Source organism: Poromitra crassiceps, assembly GCF_964638095.1.
Source record: "Poromitra crassiceps genome assembly, chromosome: 3".
In the NCBI taxonomy this organism is placed as follows: Eukaryota; Metazoa; Chordata; class Actinopteri; order Beryciformes; family Melamphaidae; genus Poromitra; species Poromitra crassiceps.
Window position 1 is genome coordinate 91,595,559 of NC_139625.1, and position 25,443 is coordinate 91,621,001.

The following is a 25,443-nucleotide window of genomic DNA, read 5'->3' on the forward strand; positions in this document are numbered from 1 at the left end:
TATACAAGTTGACATTGTATCATGTGACTGTTGTAACACCAGCTGCTAAAGTCTTTCAAATCACCTGCTGTTTGCGGATGGCCTTCATAGGGACATCATATACAACCTGTGTTCTCTTTGTGGCCATGTTTTTTAGTGGGGGGTTTTATCTGGAGTAAACCCCAGGTGAGCACGAGGAGAACATGCAAACTCCACACAGAAGGGCCTTTTTTACAACATAACCCACCTGGACAGCAGACAGCGAAGACATGGGAGGAGTATGCCCCCAGGGCCACTGGCCCATGGAGGATTCGGACTCACAACCTTCTCGCTGTCGGGTGACAGCGTTACTATTGCAAGATATGAACCCACATGACAGCTGGACGGAAGTTAAGAGGTAAGAGGAGGATTTCTATTAGTCCGTGGGCGAGTAGCGTTGGTCGATGCCATCTGAGGGGATACACACTTGCTTCACACCAAAAGCATCTCAGAAGCAACGCATCAAGGAAGTATCGGGCAGCGTCGAGCAGAAGCCTTGCCATTCACAACACAAGCACTCTGTTTTGCTCCACGCCTCACTCTGTTTTGCTCCACGCCTCACTCTGTTTTGCTCCACGCCTCACTCTGTTTTGCTCCACGCCTCACTCTGTTTTGCTCCACACCTCGCTCTGTTTTGCTCCACGCCTCGCTCTGTTTTGCTCTACTGTACATTTCTTTCTTTTCATATTTGTTGTTTAAATCTCTATATGTAGATCTTAAACTTTTTTAAGAGTATAGTTATTCTAATTGTATACTTGTGTATTAGCTAGCTCTCTTTCTCTTGCTGCACTTGTCTTAGAGATAAGATGTTATTTGAATCCTGTATATTTGCACCATGTCACTTTTTCCCTATCAGGACACAAGGCCTGTACCTTCTGGCAGGGGGACTAACAATGTAAATCAGTCTTGTGACTGCAATTGTCGTGCATTTACATTTTGCTAAAATGTTCATTAATGTACACTGTCCCCTATTGAACAAATTAAATTGAAATAAAAAAAATAAAAAAAACACGTTCATGGTATCGTTCAGCTGGGTTGACATGATCTGTTTAAGCCAAACCAGATCAAGGGATATATCCAGGATCTGCTTATCCTACATTCGTGGTATGGGCCTCTGGGCCCATATTCAGAAAACATTTTGATCTTATTTTTTATGACATTTGATATGACCGCTGCGTACTTACACTAAGACAGGCAGACCGAGCCAAGGAAGACAAGTATGAAAGATAAAACAATACAGACGTTAAAATAAATCAAATGTCACAGAAAATAAAGTGCAAAATAAAATAATGTGATCAAAAGACAGTGACATCTCAAACAGAAGAGTAACTTTGTGTCACATGCTCCACCTCAGCAGGAAATGTGTCATTTTGACACAGCCGGACCAAACAGCCGGATCGAACAGCCGGGTGGAAGCTAAGAGGTAAGAGGAGGATCTATATTAATCTGTGAGCCAGTAGCGTTGGTCGATGCCATCTGAGGGGATACACACTTGGTTCACACCAAAAGCATCTCAGAAGCAACGCGTCAAGGAAGCATCGAGCAGCGTCGAGCAGGAGTCTTGCCATTCACAACACAAGCACTCTGTTTTGCTCCACGCCTCACTCTGTTTTGCTCCACACCTCACTCTGTTTTGCTCCGTGCCAGTCACAACTTGTATTGACTTCATGCCTGACTGCTTGTGTACTGCTCGCGGTTCGTGTGAAAAATGAGACTAGACGCAGAAACTCTCGCTGCGTGACGCGTCGCTTCAGCGAGGCAAGGCAATGCACTGTGGCTGGTGTGATGGGTCTCCCCTGTTACGCCCCCGCCACACTTCCGCGTTTATTTTTGGCGTGTAAATGCCTGCTGTCGCTGCTGCCCATTCATTTTGTATTGGATACGTCGCCAGGTATTCCAGCATGCTTTGCAAGGCGATGAGTGGCGAACGGCAGCGACCAGAGGAGGGGGCAATTCGGAATCGACCAATTGAAAGCGGAAAGACGGGAAGACAGCCAATCAAGCTGCAGCACCAATCAACCAGCAGGCAACAGCAGGCGTTTACACGTGAAAAAACGTTGCTTTAGTGTGACCGGGGCATTAACAAGGACACGGAAATGAAACTCCCTCCGTGAGGGGTTGCTTCAGCGTTGGATATGCGTCTGGTGTGTTTAGACTATAAACTGTATAGTGATATTTGCCAAGGTATTCACATTATGTAGCCCCGCCCACTCGACCCATTGTGTCACGACTTCCTGTTCAAAACAGACTGTCTCTTCTACATAAGGTGAATACACCGCTAGAGTGAAACAATATGTGATAGCATTGTGGCCTCCAAATGTGTTATCACTCAATTTATAACCTCATGCAAAACACTCTTTTCAAACCTTTTAGTCAAGGGACTTAGGGAGATCTGAGACTACGTTTGTGCAAATCAAGTCTAAAAGCACCAGATTTGGGCCAGATGTAGCCCAGGGCATGCTGTAATGATTTAACGAGACTCAGCACCCAAGCCAATGACCCGCTGGGTCAACACATTGAGATATAATATGAATGGAGGGAGTGTCCCTATCTCCTCCCTGTATGGTCTATTGAAGCCAAAATCCTGCCAGATCAGTGAACCAGAGTTTGTGCAGTAGCTCTGTTGAGTTAGAACCTCTGAGAGCTCCCCGCCCCTCTGAACTTTGTTATGTAGAGCTGCTGTTTCTAGAATGTGCACAGTGCGTTGCGTATTTATATACAGTCTAGCTCTGTAAATATGACACGTTAAGTTGTAATATTTTTTGTCTCGCCAAAAGTAACCAGGAAGATTCCCACTATGAGATCAGTTTATCAAAATGACGCCTGTACGAAAATCTGATTTTCGTTGTCGGAGATTGAAGCTGTATCAGCCAGACAAGTCAGACCTCCGGGGTGACGGCCCGGACTGCTGCTGCTGCAGCCCGGAAGAGGAGCCTTCAGCAGGGCTGCTCTCAGCCTCTTACTGGGAAAAAATATTGGATCTCTGTGTTGATTAGCCTAATGTTTCTTGGCATTTTGATTAACTTTATGATTCCTTTTGGAGCAAATGTTGGTTTAACAAATCTAACCGTGAAGCTACGTTGTTGTACCCCCCCGGTACAGTGTGGGTAGGGCAGCAAACCTATAACGTTAGCCCGGCAGTGCATGTGCCACCCACAGGCAGGCAGCCTGCAGGCTGTGGTCTATTCTCTGACTTATTCTCTGATTTATGCCAATGGTATATCGTTACTAAGAGAGGAGCTTGTGAAAATGAACATCCCCACAGTCAAAGCAATTCTCTGAGATATCCATATAAAAACATTTGTTGCTTTAATACCAAAAATAAAACCTGTTTGTATGTGACGCTAACGGCTAACCCGTTAGCAATTAGCTAATGGCTGGTGGTTACGTACTATGCCCCATCTTACCCGGAACGGGAGTTAACGTTATAAAACACATTTCCTGGCAGTTGGACAACCTGGTAAGTTCTGAAAATATGTGTATATTATTGTGTTATTCCACCTATCGTTATCGGTTGTTAAGTTATAGTAATATTAAGCCGATAAATAATGAAAAACAGGTTTAACGTAGCTGGAGTAACTAATAAAACACATATTTTCTGAACTTACTTATGTCCCCAACCAACGTTAATTCCTCGCGCACCTTTCTCAAAACAATGTTCTTTTTATTGCGGTCCATTGATATGTCTGGTATAGCCAGCACAGCCAACCCATGAGCCACCCCGACCTGCAGGCAGCGTTAGATAACAGATGAAGCCGTGTGTCTTGTCTATGATGATAGATCTATAATGTGAAGAGCCTGTCCAGCCAATGACGGCTTGAGACTGGCTGCCACAGCTGTCAATCATCCATTTTTATCCCTTTTTACATATGTCAAATAACTACTTAAAAACAAACTGATCAGAAAAATGACTACTTGCACAGGCATTAGCATGATAATGATACAAACCACCTTTGGAAAAAATGTATCTGACGTATACTGTGATTATTTCGGTTGTGATTTTCCCATCCACTAACATGGGGGAGGCGGGCCTTGTGACCTATACTGGCTACAACCGCCAGAGCGGCGATCTAACATGCAGCGGCTTCACTGAATGGGACCTCATGTGACGTCCATCTTTATTTATGTCGATCGGTCAACATGGCAGCCAGATCCAATATGGCCACCGCCCGAAAAAGGTTTCCGCTATAACTTTTAAACCAGATGAGCTAGAAATGCAAACTTTGTCTATTTAATTATTATGTTTAGGTCATTAGAAACACGGTGAAATCCTTATCTTTACGATTGTGTGTTTGTGTGTGTGTGTGTGTGTGTGTGTGGGGGGGGGGGGGGTAATTTGCATATTTCCAAGATGGTGGCTACCTGAAAATTAGTTTTACCTTAACCTTTGACTATTTTGGCAAACTTGGTGTCTGCTTTTTGAACATTAGAAACACATTGGAATACTTAGATTGATGGTTGAATCTATCTAGATTGTAGAACAGTAATTTTCATATTAGGCTACGGCTACCAATATGGACACTATCCCCAAGAATGTACATGCTGTGAGTGAAAATTATTGATTCATTGTTAATATATGATAACATATTTATGATAACAAATATATGATAGCTGATCATTATTAAGTGTAATAATGATCAGCTATCAATCAATCAACAATCAAAACATAATTTTTAGGGATGTGATATTATCGGCCTATATTAGCATAAACAATTCATATCGGTATCGGTTTTCATGCCGATATTTTTTTTAACCTTTATTTCTCACTGAGAGCAATGCTCTCTTTTTCAGGAGTGCCCTGTTCACATTCACACACACATTCATACCTGGAAGCAAGCTGACCAGCACAACCACAGTCTGATCTGCTGGCCCTTGATCAGCTCCACTGGAGCGGTTGGGGATAAGGGCCTTGCTCAAGGGCACATCATTGGTGGTAATGAGGGAGGGGCAAGCGCTGCCTTTTCACTTTCCCCACCCAGATTTATCCTGCCGGTCCCGGGGATTGAACCGACGACCTTCCGGTCACAAGCTCGCTTCTCTAACCATTGGGCCACCACTGCCCACAAAAATAATAATAATAACACTTACAACTTTAACACAACATGCATATTATATATTAAACTCTTCAGCTACTTCTGCTCTCACTAAAAATGTAAAAATAATATATAAGTGATGTGATGTATATATATATATGCATTTATGAATGCATCCAGTGCTGCATCAAAATAAAAGTAGGGAAGGAGTTAATTTCACAACAGGAGATATGTAATGTAACTTGTTACTTGAAATTTTGGTGGAAAAAAAAGCCCGCTTATATCGGTATCGGTTGATATCGGTTGATATCGGTATCGGAAATTAAGAAAAAGCCAATATCGAACATCCCTAATAATTTTCACTCACAATACTTTTTCACAAAACATTGTACATTTCCCCCAGCTTACTTCCAGTTGCAGTGTTTGCTAGTACAATAACTGACAGGACATAAGATAGGTTAAAAACTGTTCCCTATAGCAACACAGTTCTGTGAAAACTGTCTATATCCTTATCAGTTATCCAGAAGTAAAGCAGCTGTACGCTAATACCATTAATTATGCTTCCATTCTGTTTAGGTGTTCCAGTGCCAGGTGCCCTCATTAATGCTAATGATTAAACCTGATGTGTTATTTCCTGCTTTACCACCTCAAAACGTTGCTGTAAATGAGTGTGTACTCATATCATCATCTTGACCCTCATTGTTGGTACAGGCACCCTCACATCCATACATACAGTATGGAGGTGCAATGGACTCCAGCTTTAAAGCATTTGCAGCACCCACTACATGATTTGTTGCAGCTGCAGCAGAGGAGGACGGCACAAGCTTTACTGGCATCTGCAAGATGGTTCCAGTAGAAGCTGGCCTACAGCAGTGCCCCTCTGACATGCTGGATCATTGCAGCTTGGGTGAGAGTTCCTGAGGGACTTGCTTCTGTTTGAGAAAAGCTGCTGTCTGGTTTTATCTCTTTGGCTGGAGCCACAGCTCTTGCTGTACATGATGACCATATGCTCCAGTCTTTAGACATGGACATCTGAGTTGATCTGTTCAGGCTCCAAGGTGCAGGCGACCTATCTAATTAATCTGTGTGTTATAAACAAAAAAAGACTTGTCACCTGAACAGCTTCTACATTGAGAGGACTGAGCGAATGTAACTTATTCATACTTTGGACTACATTCCATCGTTGCGGCCATTGTTGTGGGAAGTCAGACAACTGATTCCCAGCCTAGTCGGGGTAGATTTTCCCCCGAGAGTTTTAAAGTCGGAGGCTCGGAGCTGCCGTCTGTGTTTTTAGTGACTTTGAACGGCTGTACCGTTTCCCCCAATTCATTGGTGATACTAACTAACTGGGCGACTGTAGCTCACTGTATACTGTATGGAGAGTGCCGGTAAAGGCATTGTGTATCTTGGTTATGTGGGCGATATGGCAAATGGACGAAACTCCCACAAAGTTGGCGTATCCCTTTAACAATAATAGAACTTTGCTCTTAACATTTTTCACGTAGAGAAAGTTTGTAGCTATAGATGTTAGCCTTTGCTGCTGTCTGGTTATTCTTCGGCTGCTAGTTCAGTGAGTTTTGGTCGTACAGTGATCAGACTAATACCACTGGAATCTGTGGATTTATCAGCTTTCATTTGACATCTTGTTGGACTTACTGGTGCAAACAGAAAAATCCAACCATTACTGCAACCACTGCGATGGTACAATAGTGTATTTCCAAACAGGTAATAATACCATGTTGAGGAAGAGGAGAGTGTTTCTCCTTCACTCTCCTCTCACAGGTTTTCTTTCTGGTTCTGGGATTTGAACCGGTGAACTTCTGGTCAAAATGCTGCTTCTCTTCAGGTTCAAACTGCACTTCTTTTGTCTCTCCTTTTTCTATCAGGATCCAGAGAGCAGACTCCCCTGGGCCCAGCTGTGTGGATGGAGCGCCCTCTGCTGAGCAAAGGTAAGACTTTAATCAGATGTTGTTATCCATCTCTCCTGAGAAGAGGACTCAAGTCATGAGATCTAAAATTGGTTCAGCATGGGTGCCTGTGTGTTAAATGGGCAAAATCTGAACAGGCTGTGAGGTTTGGGTTAGGCTTAGTTAATTCATTTTAAATATTATAGTTATTTTTTCTCTAACACTGTCCTTTTGGTGTGGCATCTACCTGTTGCACTTCTGTCCTGACACTGCTAACAGTAGGGAACATAGAGCTGAGGGAACATAGAGTTGAGGGAACATAGGGCTGAGGGACATATGGCTGAAGGAACATAGAGCTGAGGAAACAGGGCTGAGGGAACATAGGGCTGTGGGAACATATGGCTGAAGGAACATAGCGCTGAGGGAACAGGGCTGAGGGAACATAGAGCTGAGGGAACATAGGGCTGAATGAACATAGAGCTGAGGGAACAGGGCTGAGGGAACATAGAGTTGAGGGAACATATGGCTGAAGGAACATAGAGCTGAGGGAACAGGGCTGAGGGAACATAGAGCTGAGGGAACATAGGGCTGAAGGAACATAGAGCTGAGGGAACAGGGCTGAGGGAACATAGAGCTGAGGGAACATAGGGCTGAGAGAACATAGATAGGAGGGAACATAGGGCTGAGGGAACATAGGGCTGAGGGAACATAGAGCTGAGGGAACATAGATCTGAAGGAACATAGAGCTGAGAGAACATAGATCTGAGGGAACATAGGCCTGAGAGAACATTGATCGGAGGGAACATAGGGCTGAGGGAACATAGAGCTGAGGGAACATAGATCGGAGGGAACATCGCTGAGGGAACATAGAGCTGAGGGAACATAGGGCTGAGAGAACAGAACTGAGTGAACATAGAGCTGAGGGAACATAGGGCTGAGAGAACATAGGGCTGAGGGAACAGAACTGAGTGAACATAGAGCTGAGGGAACATAGGGATGAGGGAACATATGGCTGAGAGAACATATGACTGAGGGAACACAGAGCTGTTGAGAGCACATAGAACTGAGTGAACATAGAACTGAGAGAACATAGGTCTGAGAGAACATAGGGCTGAGAGAACATATGGCTGAGAGAACATAGGGCTGAGGGAACATATGGCTGAAGGAACATAGAGCTGAGGGAACAGGGCTGAGGGAACATAGAGCTGAGGGAACATAGGGCTGAGGGAACATAGAGCTGAGGGAACATAGATCGGAGGGAACATCGCTGAGGGAACATAGAACTGAGGGAACATAGGGCTGAGAGAACAGAACTGAGTGAACATAGAGCTGAGGGAACATAGGGCTGAGAGAACATAGGGCTGAGAGAACATATGGCTGAGAGAACATAGGGCTGAGAGAACATATGGTTGAGGGAACATATGGTTGAGGGAACATAGAACTGAGAGAACATAGGGCTGAGGGAACATAGGGCTGAGGGAACATAGAGGTGAGGGAACATAGAGGTGAGGGAACATAGGGCTGAGGGAACATAGGGCTGAGGGAACAGAGCAGAGGGAACATAGCGCTGCTGAGGGAACATAGGGCTGAGGGAACATAGGGCTGAGGGAACATAGAACAGAGCAGAGGGAACATAGAGCTGCTGAGGGAACATAGGGCTGAGGCTACATAGGGCTAAATGAACATAGGGCTGAGGGAACATAGAACTGAGGGAACAGAGCAGAGGGAACATAGAGCTGCTGAGGGAACATAGAGCTGAGGGAACATAGGGATAAATGAACATAGGGCTGAGGGAACACATTTGTTTTACTTAGGTGGAGACCTCATTCTTCATGTTTTCTCCACAGAGTTGAGCAGCAAAGGAAAGAGGTTCCCAGTGGTCAGTCTGTCCAGGAGCATCAAACACACCTGGACTCCACAGCTAAGGTGTGTACATGTACAACAACACGTTTTACTACAGCTACACATTTGACCTGTTAGCCTCTTCAGATTAAACATCAGCTTGGTGTGAAGTGTAACTAAATTCTAATTACAACTGATCTCATCTGTTTAGAAACAATTCACCCCACTGGAAATCAATGGAGCAGCCAAACCAATGCACACCACTAGAGCTGCAGTGCATGATGTCATAATTGACATAGTTTAGTTGGCAGGTTGAGTCTGACTAGAACAGATTCAGCCTCGTCAGTTTAGTAGACACTTAAACACCTGCTGTAGAGAAAAGCTTTAGAGACATCTAACTAATGGGGGGGGGGGGGGGTAGAGGGGGGGTTTTGTGTAATGAAAAATGATCCTGTTGTCATGTAGTGGGATGTGTCATGTAACACATCATCACATCTGAAAGTTTGTGTTGGTTGTGAAGCTGAAGAAATGCATAATGTATATGGGCACTGTGTTTGTAATGAAGGGTATAGAGGTCAGACAAAGAACAAATATGACCATTACATTACCGATGATATTCTTCTGAATATTTCCTGTTATTTTACCAGGGAGCAACGATGGCGACGGCTAAAGAGAAAACCACAATGGGAGGTAGGTGAAACAGGGGCTGACTTAGTGATTTGGGGGTCCTAATGCAAACAGAGGGAGTCCCAACATTCACCTTTTACAACCCATCCTTTCAATACATTACCTTCAAGCGGGCTGAGCATGGACTGCTGACAGCAACACTAGCAACAGAAAAAATGTCTTCATTTTATTATGAATTTTATTTTGGGCGGCATTAGCACAGGAGGTAGAGCTGTCGCCTGGGAATCGGAAGGTTCCCGGTTCGAGGCTGGCTCCTCCCGGCAGTGTGCCGAAGTGTCCTTGAGCAAGACACTGAACCCCTAACTGCTCCTGACGAGCAGTTAGCGCCCTGCATGGCTGCAGACGCCGTCGGTGTGTGAATGGGTGAATGTGAGGTATTCATGTAAAGCGCTTTGGGTAGTCGATAGACTATATAGAATGCGCTCTATAAATGCAGTCCATTTACCATTTACCATTATGTCTTTGGCAGCAGCTGGTGCAGTGACCAGAAACACAAGCTCAAACACAAGAGTCAATATTTTGCTAGAAGTGGAATAGGCCACTGCCACATTTAAGGCAAATCTATATACCGTATAATAACATGGAGCATGTGGGCAATGTTTCTCTGTTTGTTTAAATGTTTGTCCCACTGATGATGTCATCAGTGATGTCATAAAGTCCTGGCATCGTGACATCCGGCCGCAGGGTGGGCGATGCATGTGAGCTGCAGGTCCAGCTCGGCGAGCTGCAGGGCGGGCAAGGCCACGCAGTGGAGCCTATGAATCGAGCGTACGTAGCGCGCGAGATACCTAATATCAGGAAAAGCACAAACAGCTTCCTATTTCACCAGTGTTAAAATCTGACAATTGGATTATGTGTGATTTTGAAATATTGATTGATGGATTTCAGACAGTGACATTTTGGAGATCCAAAATAAGCAGACACAAACATAGTTTTCAAATGAAATCCTTCATGTTGTAATCCTTCAGAAGCAAAGTAGCCTGATACAAGCTGATATTAGCCTGAATGATGCTCACTCAAATCAACTCATTTTCATTCCTCAGAGAAGCACTTTGTGGATAAACACCGGGATGAGCTGGTCAAGAGAGTCAAAATGGTCGCACCAATCTTGGATAAGCTCCTGACTGAGGACGTTATCATGCAAGAAGCCTACGATAACATCATGTCTAAACCTACCACTCAGGAGCAGATGAGGGAACTCTATACGTCACTGAATGCTAGTGGAGATAGAGGCAAAGATATCTTCTGTGATATCCTTAAGAAAGAGGAGAAGTTTCTTGCAGATGACCTTGAGAAACCCAAGAATCAAGAAAATGGTAAGTTGGACAGTGATTAACAGAAGAACATCAAAGAGCAAGAAATACTTAATTTGGTGGAAGATGTGGGCAGAAATACAGAAGGTGTCACTAGAAAGTGAAATTGAATTATTTATATTTTAATTTTAATTGCATTAAAAACTGAATTTGAATCCGATCATTTGAATTTGTAATGTTTAACTTGCAAATTTAATCGATCGTGTAAATGATCAAAGTGGTCAACATTTCTGATTCCCACATTCAATAATGGTTCAAATCTATTTTCCAGCTGTAGTTTTTGGGACTGTTCAGTTTCTTTGGTTTTGGTTCAGGTTTACAGAGGTTTGAGGTGAAATCTGGCACTTCATTAGCTCTGAGCCTGAGCTCTAGGCTGTTTTAACTCACTGACAGAACACATTGAAGTGTGTCTTGCAGTCTCTTCTTGTTTGTAGCAGAGCAATCTTCTGTAGCAGTTTATGACAGTCCAGAGTGTCAAAAAGTAGAAGTTGAGACGCTGACAGGATAGACTGTTTGGTGTCAGCACATCTTAAAGAGTGTGCTGGGTTCATATTAGTTTAATCTCTTACTGCAGGGCAGTTTTTATTTAAAAGTTTGTTAGAGTAGTGAAAGTATTTGGGAGACAGGTACACACGCTTGGGTTTATCTATGGGTGTATTTATTTAAGAGAAAACAAAAATAAAGCTAACTCAGGAACTTTATGGAATCAGATGAAAGACGACTATAGAAAATAATTGAATATGAAATATATTTAATATAAACACGTGATCGCAATTATATGATCATCGGCACAGCACTATTCCCCAGTGGGTGAATTCTCACATCGGCCTCTAGGTGGGGTGCAGGGTCAGCCAGGTAGTTCAGTGCCTCTGCAGCAGGTCGGGGTTAGGTATCGTGACAAAAACTGATAACAGTTGTGCACAATATAACAATAATACCTGACAGTACCTTCTACAAGACAAGTGTAATGCAGCCGTGTACATGTTGCATCATAACTTTATCCATAACCCCAGTAAAGAAGGTCCAGGTAGCCTGGGTACCTGACAAATCTGCGAGCTCATGTTTGATTTGCTCTAGTGAATTGGTCTTTTGATGCCAGGCTAGTCCTCAGGGATATCAGCGCTTTTATACAATCACAATGCATATGTCTTGCCTGAAAAGTTTTCCCCGAAGTAGTTTACATACATGAACATAATCAGCAGTAAGTGAGAAGTTCAGCTACCTGCTTGGTTAACATAGAAGTTGCCAATGGAACCAGCTAGCAGAGCTTTGTGGGAATCACCACAGTGTGAATGTGTCTTTAAGGAATCTGATCAGTTGCATGAAACTCATGCTTGAGTAATAATAATTTATTCTACAACAGCTACCTTATACCTCACACCCAGTCAGGACCTGCTTGTCCACCCACCAGTACTGAGCTGAATAGATTCGATGGAGTTCGGAATGTGTAAATTATCGGGAAATGTTTGCATGACTATTTACTCACATTTGTTCTTTATTCATTCAGAAACGCATGCTGATGTCTGCCAACGTCAACACAAATCCAACATGAAGGAGAAGTTTCAGTGTGTGTCTGAGGGGATTGCTAAAGCAGGAAAGTCAACAGTTATGAATCAGTTCTTCACAGAGCATTACCTCACAGAGGGAGGGAGTGGAGAGGTCAATGATGAACATGAGATCAGACTGATTGAAGCAGCATCCAAAAACCAGAGACCAGAAACACCAATCAGATATGAAGACATCTTTAAACCCTTACCTGGAAGAGTTAAACAAACCAGAACAGTGATGACAATGGGAGTGGCTGGCATTGGGAAAACAGTCTTAACACAAAAGTTCACTCTGGACTGGGCTGAAGAGAATGCCAACCAGGATATACCGTTCATATTTCCATTCACTTTCCGAGAGCTGAATCTGCTGAAAGAGAAAAAGTGCAGCTTGGTAGAACTTCTTGATCGCTTTTTTCCTGACACCAAAGAAGCAGGAATCTGCAGGTTTGACAAGGTTGGGTTCATCTTTGATGGTCTGGATGAGTGTCGACTTCCTCTAGACTTCCAAAACAATGAGATCCTGACTGATGTTACAGAGTCAACCTCAGTGGATATGCTGCTGACAAACCTCATCAGGGGGAAACTGCTTCCCAAAGCTCGCATATGGATGACCACACGACCTGCAGCAGCCAGTCAGATCCCTCCTCAGTGCATTGACGTGGTGACAGAGGTGAGAGGGTTCACTGACCCACAGAAGGATGAGTACTTCAGGAAGAGATTCAATGATAAGAAGCAGGCTAGCACAATCATCTCCCACATCAAGACTTCACGCACCCTTCACATCATGTGCCACATCCCAGTCTTCTGCTGGATCACTGCTAGTGTTCTGGAGTGTGTGTTGAAAACCAGTGAGAGAGGAAATCTGCCCAAGACCCTGACTGAGATGTATATCCAATTACTGGTGGTTCAGACCAAACTGCAGAACGTCAAGTTTCATGGGAGAGCTGAAACAGATTCACACTGGACTACCGAGATCAAGAAGATGATTCTCTCTCTGGGAAAACTGGCTTTTGAGCAGCTGGAGAAAGGCAAGCTGATCTTCTATGAAGAAGACCTGACAGAGTGCGGCATTGATATCACAGCAGCCACGGTGTACTCAGGAGTGTTCACACAGATCTTTAAAGAGGAGCAGTGTGGGCTGTACCAGGACAAGCTATTTTGCTTTGTCCATCTGAGCATTCAGGAGTTTCTGGCTGCTGTCTACATGCTCCACTGTCACACAAACAGGGATGAGAAGGTACTGGGCACCTTCCTGGGAGAAGAATCTGAGCGGGACATAAAACTGAGAAGAAGAACAGGTATATCGGAAGACAATGACAAATCCCTGGATGCCTTCCTGTTGAGAGCCATGGAGAAATCCCTGAAGAGTATAAATGGCCACCTGGACCTCTTTGTCCGCTTCCTTCATGGCCTCTCACTGGATTCCAGCCAGAGACTCTTACGAGGCCTGCTGGGTCAGACAGAGAGTAGACCAGAAAGCATCCAGAAAGCCATCAACAACCTTAAGAAGATAAGCATTCATAATGACACCTCTCCTGACAGAAGCATCAACATCTTCCACTGTTTGATGGAGATGAACGACCAGTCAGTAAATCAGGAGATCCAACTGTTCCTGAAGTCAGAGAACAGATCAGAGAAGACACTCTCTGAGATCCACTGCTCAGCTCTGGCATACATGCTGCAGATGTCAGAGGAGGTTCTGGATGTGTTGGACCTGAAGGCCTACAACACATCAGTGAAGGGACGAGCCAGACTTCTCCCAGCTCTGAGGAACTGCAAGAAGGCTCGGTTAGTCCTGGTCTGAATACCAACAGTATAGCACAGTGTAGAGCCACCTTACAATAAACATCTATAGTTCCTCAAACTTACACACTATTAAAGGAACACTGACGATTTTCAACCAGCTTTGTATCATTACAAAATCAGTTGTACTGTATATCTGAAAACTGCAGTTGTGCAGGCATTCATTTAGTTTGACAGTTAATTGAGAGCTGATTTGAGTTAAATTGTTTATTTGTTTATTAAAAAGGATCCCCATTAGCTAGACGACAGCTAGTCTTCCTGGGCTCCAAGACAAAATACACATTACATGACAACAATTAAAATACAAAAACACAAAGGAAAAGGACAGAAGAAAGAATAAAAAGCAAATCTAAGTTAAGACAGACAATAGAATGGTCAGCTAGCCCTCTAGCTGGCCAATAGCCCAAATATTAATATATGGTCCGTACAACTCTATACTTTAGAAAACAAACATAGAAGGAAAAGTGATGTGACAAACATCATTGTGTGTGATAGTGTGTGTGTGAGTGTAGATGGGATCTGAGCATCCTTTTAAAACCAAATATTGCATGGTAGACAATTCCAAGAGGCTATGGACAATTGTCTTAATATTGTGCTTGCTGAAAGCAAGGCACAATCTATACTGCCCTACAAAGGAGAAGGGCAGTAACTCATTTTTTGTCAAAAATGAGTTATTATCATTTTTGTGACATTAAAGACGTCCTTTGTCATGTGGAAAAATATCTGGTCTCAAATGTGTTGTGTTTTGGAGAAAATAGGGGGTCGTATTTGCAGTAACTCAAAAAAGCCCTAGTGAAACCAAGGCCAATCACTGTAACTCAAGTTACTGTACTCCTCTTTTGTTTAGCTGTGCTGAAATTGAGTTACTGTCCCATGCCCTTTGTTTTGCATCACTCTATTTTTCGCACCTCAAAGTTACTGTGATTGTCATTGGTGACAAAGGTGACAAACATTTCAACTGTTACTCATTTGAAATGTATTTGTCTTTTACTCATATCATATCAATCAATCATATCAATGTCACTTATCTGAATTTAACTGTTTAACTGAAGCATTAAAATTAAGCAATCAGTGTGATATTATTTTATTAGAATATAATTATTAGTTGCTTCAAATGTTCAGAAATATCCAAAAACAATTGAAATAATTTGATTTAAAAAGATACTTGGAATATCACAAACATACTTGCATACAAATATGATAACAAATGTTATTATATAATAATATTAATTTAATGAATAACAGTAAAAAGTGCAATTTCATCTTATATCATCATCAGACTAAGAATGTTATTATATTTGTCATTATACTGCTTTTTAAAACTAAAAAGATGAGATAAAATTTGACTTACTGCCCTTCACTTTGGTATAACCCCATGCTTTTTCGTAAGGCATGCAAAGGAGGAATACAGTAACTCCCAAATGAAGGTCAAAGGTCAAGATTTAGCTAAATATGTTTATATGGATAAATAACTTGACTAAAAAAACAAAGAATTGCCACATATTTAATGATCTGCCTGCAACTATTTTGTCTGGACGACAGGAAAACTTTAAAGTCATTTTTCTCAGCTCTGCACTCTGGTGAGTTACTGGCTTTCTCCTTTGTAGGGCAGTATAAAGTCCCCCATACTTATTATTATATATATATGCCACAATTTCTGGGACGTAATAACTCCCACAGTTTTCACACCACATAGACATGCCAGAACTCAAAACGTGCGGCTCATTGAGGACAGGGTTGTTATGACTTTTGTTAGGGTTTGGTCAAGCGGTTTGGGCGCTATTCACGATTAAGCACAAGTTTTTTTCCCATTCACTTGAATGGGGTTTCACAGAGGGGCCTTTTACTATCCACGAAAAAAGTTACACCAATTGACCAGATGGTGGCGCTATAACAGCCCTCTTTACGTTTTGGTCCATAACTTTTGAACTATAGGGTCCACAATCAAACTTCTTTTTTCCCTGGATTAACACCCATTTTCCGCCATTTTGAATTTTGTCCAAAACTGGTTTTTTTTGCGATTCCACCTTCAAATTTTGTCCAATATTCACCAAACCAAAGCACACATCATGTGTGGACTGTCCTGCACAACACTGATTTCGCGGATTTAAAAAGAAAACGCACCATTGCGATATAATCGACTTCCAAAGTTCTGTGGGTGGGGCCTATTTCACGAAGATCGCCATAACTCTGGAACACCATGTCTGATGCTAACCAAACGTGGTACAGGTGTGCAGGGATGTACTCTGAGCTGATTAAAAACAATTGTGTCATTTCGCCTATAGGGGCGCTATAGCAACATTAAGTACCTGTAGCTCACAAACCATAAGAGCGACTGTTGCCAAATTTGGTTAATTATGTTCATAGAGTACTCTTCTACTCTGCCCTAAAATATTACACCGATTGACCTGACAGTGGCGCTATAACAGCCATCTTTACATTTTGGTCGATAACTTTAGAACCGTAGCTTCTACAATCAAACTTATTTTTCGCCAGGTTTCCTTGGCTCGTCCCACGTTTACTTATTGCTGTGATCTAAAAAAAAATACTCCTATTGACCTGATAGTGGCGCTATAACAGCCCTCTTAAGTTTTGGTCCATAACTTTTCAACTGTAGCGTCTACAATCAAAATTATTTCGCCCCTGAATTCCTTGGCTCCTCCTGCTTCTCCTCACATAGGCCCATCCATAACTACTTAGTCCACCCTACCAACCGTCTACAAACACCCTAGCGACCAGCCGGAAACACCCTAGCAACCAATTACTACACCCTTTAACCACCTAGAGACGTGCTAGCTACACATTGCCGATTAGGGCTGCATGGGTGTAGGGTGTTGCAAGGAGGCGGGCGTGGCTAGGACAGCAAGCACAATTACATTTTCGTTAGGAAATTTAGATATTCTAGTTGGTTTTCTGTCTGGGCAAAGTCATCTGATCTTTTATTTTTTTTATTTTTTATGTTATAAATAAATAAATATAAATAAATATAAAATAAATAAATATATATATATATATATATATATATCAGAAACACTTTTATTGCCACAGTATTCAAGTTACATACGAGGAATTTGTCTTAGTGTCTGTATGCAGCGTAGCGGTCAGATCAATATACAGAGATAAGAAGTAGGAAAGCTACATAAAGACAATCACAGCGTTGCAAGTGCAATCAAATCAAGTAAATCTATATACAATATGTACATGAGTGGAGGCGTGTTCCGTGGATAATAAATATGAATTTACGTTGAATTTACATGAGATTTACAGACTGAGTTAAATAGGCGTTAAATAGGCAGTGAATTTATATGAATTTACAGTGGGAGTTAAATAGGAGTTAACATTGAATGTACATGAAATTTACAGTAAGTTAAATAGTAGGGGTGTCACGATACACTAATTTCACGATACGATACGATACGATACACGATATTGGGTTCACGATAACGATACAATACGATATTTTAACAATATTCTTTTTAACAAAAGTAAATAATTTGTATGTATTTATTTATCATTTATTTAACCATGTGAGTCCCATTGAAATTGAAACCTCTTTTCAAGGGAGCCCTGGGAAAATACTGGAAAAATAGTCTTTCATTTGAAATACACAAAATACAAAACAAATGCTGTTTTTGGAAATGGTTATTATAATAACTATAAAACAACATGGAAGATAATGCTTCTCTTGCAATAGAATGTGTCACACTGTCACAAACTAAATGTTTGTTGCATGGTGAAAGAAAAATAAAGTATACAATCTATTTCTTAAATAACTCATGCTCAATGGTCCCTAAACGTATGTAATCTTATGTACCCCTTGAGCTGTTTTGCCATGCCAGTAGTAGTCTACCCCCTCACTCATGCATGTTGATTCTGCTAAATTTGTTCTATTATTATTCAGGAGAATTTTTTCTTTTTTTTTTCTTTCTTTTTTTTACGATATCATTTTTTTCTGACGATACGCATATCGTGATGTTTCGATATCGCGATATATCGTGCGACGAAATATCGTGACACCCCTATTAAATAGGCATTAAATAAGCAGTGAATTTACATGAATTTACAGTTCCAGTTAAACAGGCATTAAATCAGATATGAGTTACAGTTTTATGGGGGGGGGGGGGGGGTTCAGCTGACTTCAGGAGGAGATAGTGGGTTTGCGGGGGGGGGGGTTGTTGGTGAGGTCCTTGGTGGAAGGGGTTTCCAGGTCTTGTTGAGGCTGATGGCGATTGGGAAGAAGCTGGTCTTGTGGCGAGTGGTTCTGGTCTTGGCAGTCCTCAGTCTCTTGCCGTGGGGGAGTGTCTTAAAGAGTTTGTGGCCAGGGTGGGAGGGGTCGGCCATGATCTTGCGAGACCGCTTCAGTGTCCTGGCTGCATGCAGGTCCTGGAGGGATGGCAGGTTGCATCCGATTATCTTCTCAGCACAGCGGATGATGCGTTGAAGTCTGTTAATGTCTTTGAGAGTGGCAGCAGCATACCAGACGGTGATGGAGGAGATGAGGATGGACTCAACGATGGAGGTGTATAAGTGCACCATTGTGGCCATTGTGGCTGCCGCACAAAGTACATCCTCTGCTGTGCCTTCTTGGTGAGAGCTCGGATGTTCAGCTCCTATTTTAGGCCATGGCTGATGATGGTCCCCAGGAAGCGGAAGGACTCAACAGTGTTGACTGGGGTGTCACCCAGGGTGATGGGGGAAGTTGGGGCTGTGTTCCTCCTCTAATCCACAATCATCTCCATTGTTTTTTGAGCATTTAACACCAGGTTGTTTTGACTGCACCAAGTCACCAGATGGTCAACTTCCTGTCTGTATTCCGACTCATCTCCGTCTGTGATGAGCCCTATGAGAGTGGTATCGTCCGCGAATTTCAGGAGCTTGACTGGTGACTGGAGGCGCAGCTGTTGGTTTACAGACCGAAGAAGTAGGGAGAGGGGACGCCGCCCTGGGCAGCACCGGTGCCGATGGACCGAAAGTCAGTTATGTGCTTACCCAGCCTCACATGCTACTTCCTGTCAGTCAGGAAGTCTGTGGTCCATCTGCAAATGGGGTCGGGGGCGCCCAGCTGGGAGAGTTTCTCCTGTAGCAGGGCTGGGATGATCGTGTCAAACGTTGAGCTGAAATCCACAAACAGAATCCTGGCATAGGTTCCTGCATTGTCCAGATGTGTGGTGGAGGGCCATGTTTATTGCATCGTCTACAGACCTGTTGCTCTGTAGGCAAACTGTAGGGGGTCCAGGAGTGGGTCTGTGATGGATTTTAGGTAGGACAGGACAAGGCCCTCAAATGACTTCATGACCACAGAGGTCAGGGCGATGGGCTGTAGTCTTTGGTCCCTATCGTTGCATCGGCGCTGTTTCTAGGCCGAGCGCCTGGCGTAGCGCAAATCAGTGGGCGTGGACCAGCGCACTTGATATCGTCGTGCTGGCGCTAGACGCAGCCTCAACCATTACAACCACGCCTTTTAAGCGTAAAATTATGCACCGTCATGCTCATTGGATAACTGCAATAAACGAATCCCACGCTTGCCTTTTTAGCTCCAATTCCAGTGATCCCGCAAAACCAGACGAAAGCCCTTCATCCAGTCTGTCTGTCATTATAGGCTATTATTCTGCAGTTTAAATACTGCAAGCATGTAAATACGCTACACTATAGCAAGATCAAAGTGAAAAGAATGTTCTAAATGCATCAGCTAGAAAAATATAGCCTATCCCTATATGATGAGATTAATTTTATATTGGTGAAAGTTTGTCCAGAACGATATCGTTTTCTCTCCCCTGCTGCAGGTAGAATGATGTACATAAATATACCCTACATTATGTAAAGTCATTGCATAAATGTGTTTTTATTGTAAAACTAAATGTGAGGTTGGGCCAAGTTATTGGAGCGGACATCACAGTATAGCACATGACAGTAGAAGGCGTTCCGCAGCGCGTTCCGCTGTCACTTATCTAAATCATGTTAAATCCACACAGGGTATATATAGGCTCAAGAGGACATATATGTTTCACATAGGGTGGTGTTTCATTTCGATGTTTTATTTGGTCCAATATTGAAATGTGTACAATTGCAGGTTGTGTTACCATTACACATTAATTTAGATCGACCTTTTATATCTATTTCGCCTCATTTGGTTGCTATTTAGTAGCGAAATGGAGAAGCACAATGCATGCTGGGACAGGCCAGACAACTTACAATTTATTTTTCCTATATGGGAAGTGTGTTGTGCCTGTCTAAGCTAGGGAGTCAGAGAGAGAGAGAGAAGGGTGACAGAGAAGAGGAAGAAGAGCACTGGCGCACTGAATAGGCCTGGTTTCAGAGAGAGACAGAGAAGGGTGACAGGGGAGAGGCAGCAGAAGAGCACTGGCGCACTGAATAGGCCTGGTTTTCAAAGGCGCAAAGCGCTAAATTTAAGGCAGGTGCCAAGATATCAGTACGCCGAGATTTAAGGCCGACACGCCCACTTTGGCCCATTCTGGGACTGCGCCACGCCCATTCGGCCTAAAGCGCATTTGGCAGCGTAAAGCCATATTGATATCGTCCCAAAACAGGCGCAAGGCACGTTTTTTTGCGGTTAAGGCCCGTTTTAGTGCCGAAGGCCTGTGGGAGAATAGGGCCCTTTAAGTGCAGAGGGCCTTGCCTTTTTTGGGAGGGGGATTATGGTTGATGTTTTGAAGCATGTTGGTACATGGCAGGTCTCCAGTGAGGATTTGAAAATGTCTGTGAATACATACAGGGGCCAGTGCTTAAATAAATATGAGCGGATACGAGCATCCACTCATATTTCTCTAATCAACTGCCTCCAGGCGGGACATCCGGGACATCCCCCTATCATCGTTCATTATTTCCCTTGAGCTTCCCTTTCTGTTTTGACCAAGTTTTTCGTGCTCAAATTACAGACGTTTAGGCGGAAGCATTTATAAATTGCGAGAGCCAACCATCTTTTTTAAGAGACTAGTATTTTACAAGGCTGCAAATTAATACTGAACAAACTCACTCAAATTAAACAATGCATACTGACAATGTAACAAGAGCTAAGTAGGCTATAAATATGGGCTATATCTGGTTAACACACAGACCCCACTAGCTGGTCTACAGATCAGTTCAACATATCGCTAAACAGACCACCTCCCTACCTAAGAAACATTAAAAAAAACGTAGAATACGTAGAATATTTGTTATAATGTTTGTTATAAGGTGTTTTCGTTATTATAATGCCACATTTGAATTCCATGCGGCCCCAGGCGTCCTGACCTCAAGGTTGGGAAAGCCTGCTGTAGGCTCAAAACTTTGAAAGTAAACCCCAACCAAATCTGTAGCTCTAATGGATTCAGGCTGTTTTACTGAGTTGTTTTACCAGAAGTTGAACTCGACATGCTGATTATTATTATTAGTATTATTATTATTGTTGTTGTTGTTGTTGTTGTTGTTGTTGTTGTTGTTGTTATTGTTATTATTATTATTGTTATTATTATTAATATCAATAATAATATTACTTTTTTTCATTTTTACAAAAATTATTTCGTAATAGCATTTATGTATTATTTTCTGTTTGGTTTCTGCTTATATCTAATTCTATAATTTCGAATTCTATACTACAAATTATTATTATTATTATTATTATTATTATTATGTAGTAGTAGTAGTAGTAGTAGAAGAAGTATGCTGTATACGTTTTGATTGGTATGCTAGTCTCTGATAATCACTCATTTTACATTAAAGCCCCATTCAGTAAGTTTCCAACTGTGCCCTCTGTGTGCATTAGTATCGATAACGATATCGCCGTTCAAAGTCAACAAAACACAGCGCCAGAAAGCTCTATGTACATGTTGTGACATCGGGTACTCACCACGTGATGAAATAATAATCCATAGTTCCGTGAAACATCATTTTCGTAGCAAATCCGAATCGAGTTACTTCCTCGTTTTACTGAACACAGCGCTTCCGCTGTACAGCGCATGCGCGCATGCTTTTGTTTTTTCTTTTTTCTTGCTACGGGACATGACAGACAAACTGCTTAGTCCCAGTGCTGGCCAATGGAGGGCGGTGTGGGATGAATAAAGATGAGGGTCTCCCTATTAAAAGTCAATCTACCATGTCCTGTGACTAAAAAGCAGTTATATTAACTCATTGAATGCCATGGACGTCCTTCGACGTCCAATTAAATAGTGACGTAGAATGCCACGGACGTCCTTCGACGTCCAATGCGTTTTTTGACGGTGGGACGTCGATCAAAGCCTTCCGCAGCTCCTGTACAACTATAGTAGCTATTGGAGGTGTATAACCTATTTTACGGACTCATTAGGTGGCGACAGTGCTTGCTCGGTGCAGTCCAGATTAGAGACAGGTCCGAGAAACAGCCTAAAAGCCGTGGATCAAAGACAACCCGATGCATGCTCCCAGAGCCATTTGCTCTGTCGCGGGAGCTGACATTGGCTCCGAACAGGAGTCAATCCGCGCTCACAACTGAGCCCCTCTGTCCCTGTCTGTCTGTCTGTCTGTCTGTATAGTTTCTCCACCCGATTAGCAGACAGGAAAGCAGCCCCTGACGCCAAACCATTCAGCAATCCGGGTTGGCTCTTCCCTGCTGTGGCGCTGAGAGCCGACAGCAGCACACAAACGCAGGACTCCGAAAATATAATGGTTGCGTGAGGCTGTGTGCAGTGTGGGGAGGAGTTTACGGGGGGAGGGGGGGAGGGGGGTGGTGCACGCAGGGCATCACACAACAACTACGTCACTACATCAGAAAATATTATCTTCAGACTCAGTGAATGTGCTTGAAATGCTGCATTTCACAAAAGGCGGATTATCTCAGCTAATAATTTGAAAAGCCTGAAAACGCTGAAAACAACCTATCTTCTCCGGCTCATAACTAAAGAACGGAAAATGGTATCAATAAACTTTTTTTTGCTGATGATACAATAGAGCCAGCTCGTTCTTGTGCGTGTTCGGTGTTTACATAGTAATATCACACAATATTCTGTGGGCCTCGAGAAATCACTGAAAACGCTCTGAAAACTCTGGCACTGGGAGCATCCGTTCTCCAAAAGTGGCTGGCACTGAATGAGTTAAGGTAAAAAATGTCAAAAATCTTACTGATTGGGGCTTTAAACCTGAAAACAGACATTCTGGCTGTGAACTCTCAGAGACCTCAGCTCTGAAGTCCTGGGGTCCATCCCATGTCTCTTAATTGCATCACCTTTGCCTCTCTTCCATCCTTTCCTTGCGTCTTAGTCCCTCCCACTGAGGAGGGATGGAGGAAACCAGTGAGGAGAGACAAAATGAGGAAATGTGCGGTTAGAGAAATGAGATGTCCTTCCGTCTGAAGCATCACGTGAAGCCACGTCCGTGTCTAATGACAGTGGCAGCAGATCACAGCTACAACTGCCCCCCCCTTTCCCTTCACAACTAAAATGGGTTATGGCTGAACACCTGAACTAAACGTAATTTAGGCTCCCCATGTTCTTACATTAATGTTATATCAGTATCATATGATGGGCACTTATCACTAGTGCTGTTTCTCTAAAACCTCGTTAATTTGAGCTTCTTCACATTTGCGCTACGGGGCGGACTAATTAACGTGGTGCCGTTCATTTGTAGTGTTGATGATTAATGAGTCCCTCGACCACCCTGCATTTCGGATATTCTCCTGCCACCCTGCATTTGGGAAATTATCTTCCGGGAAGTCTGGTTTGGTGTCTCCTTGCTCAGAGCTCCTCACAGATCTCTCCTCCCTCCTCATGGCAGGATAAGAGCTTTTGGATGCTCTTCCAGTTGACGGACCAAGAACCACTTGATGTCAGATAAGAGAAATGGGATAGACTGTTCTCAGCTCTGAAGTCCAACCCCTCCTTTGTTTTTATTCAGAATGATGGGTTGCTATTTGGACGAGACTGAGTGTCAAGTTGTGGCCGCAGCTCTTAAGTCCAACCCCTCCCATCTGAGAGAGCTGGACATGAGTGACAATCCCCTGAAGGATTCAGGTGTGAAGCTGCTGTCTGCTGGATTGGAGAGTCCACACTGCAGACTGGAGATTCTCAGGTCAGACATTATATTTAATAAAGTACTGATATGAATATTATATGAATACTGTAATTTGAGGATGTCTGTATAGGGTCATTCCATCTGAAATCAGACAGGATCTGGTTTTAGAGGCTTAGATCTAAAAATTGTCTCATGTTTTCACACAATCCTTCTCTATACAAATGAATAACGATGAACTTTGTTGATGATATTCTCCATACTGCCCTACAAATCCTAACCGCAGTAACTACGCTAACAATGAAACAGAAAAATGGCTTTAAAGTTTTTTGACTGTCCAGCCAAATTACTTATAGGTTGAAAAGTGATAATGCGCTTATTTGTATTATTATTATGTATACATTAAGGATTTTTTATGGCTAAAAAACAATCAATTACTTAATATATGCCTGCAAAAATGCAGATACTGCACTCTGTGTATTACCTTAAACAGATATATAGGTAGTACAAATGCAAAGTGCAGTAACTACAATCTAGTGTCCTTTTCCTGTCTTGTTTATCATGAGAAAATCATAATCTGTTTTGATTTCGATACCACATTATATCTGTATTTAATTGTTTTATTGTTTACATGTTTAAAATGTTTAAATAGATGAGTAAGAGAAATTCAGGGAATCCAGATTGGATTGTATAACTACAGAGGTATTCACAGTGAGAAGAACAAATATTATAGAAGAAAGAAGCCAGCACTCCAAATGTCTTTTCATATGATTTAATTCCTCAAATCTGGGCAGCAGACAACGGACGTTTCAGTCAAAGACCTTCCTCAGCGTTGTGCTGTGTCAGGCAAAAAAATACGGCTAAATACAATCATGCCGGAAGTACAATCAATTAGTAAATAAAACATTTTACAACACAATATGCCTTACCAGTAGAAGCAAGTATCTGATTATCAAGAATTCGAAAAACCTTCTAGAATAATACATTTACAATAATCACAAGTACAAGTGTTGTATAAACAATTTTACAATTTAAGCGTCCAAGACGGAAGTACTTCCCAATAAGGTTCTGTGTAAAGAACCTCACAATACCAAAATGTAGAATGGACTCTAGTGCCAACCAGGGCTGAAAGCACAATTACTGTAAGAGAGGTTGGTTAACCTTACTTGTAATAAACAAATAAAAATGGTCCTATTGTTCTCAGTACAATTGATAGGATCATAAATACATTAGGAATATATCAAGACTAGAAAATATATTTTTAAAATAGTAAAAAAAAAGAGGGGGGGGGGTGACAGAGACAGAGCTTTATTGC

General features: G+C 42.5%; 1 protein-coding gene across 1 annotated transcript; it reads left to right on the forward strand.

Moving 5' to 3' along the window:
• Positions 1-347: 347 nt before the first annotated feature.
• LOC310773355 (uncharacterized protein) lies at positions 348-25,257 on the forward strand (the record flags this gene model as incomplete). Its single annotated transcript, XM_083633225.1, has 10 exons — positions 348-376; positions 1,373-1,441; positions 6,938-7,000; positions 8,806-8,884; positions 9,448-9,490; positions 10,531-10,803; positions 12,308-12,398; positions 13,575-14,135; positions 24,015-24,188; positions 25,230-25,257. The coding sequence occupies exons 5-10, from the start codon at positions 9,457-9,459 to the stop codon at positions 25,255-25,257; spliced, it is 1,161 nt and encodes a 386-aa protein (XP_083489351.1). The 5' UTR covers positions 348-376; positions 1,373-1,441; positions 6,938-7,000; positions 8,806-8,884; positions 9,448-9,456.
• Between the last annotated feature and the right edge of the window lie 186 nt (positions 25,258-25,443).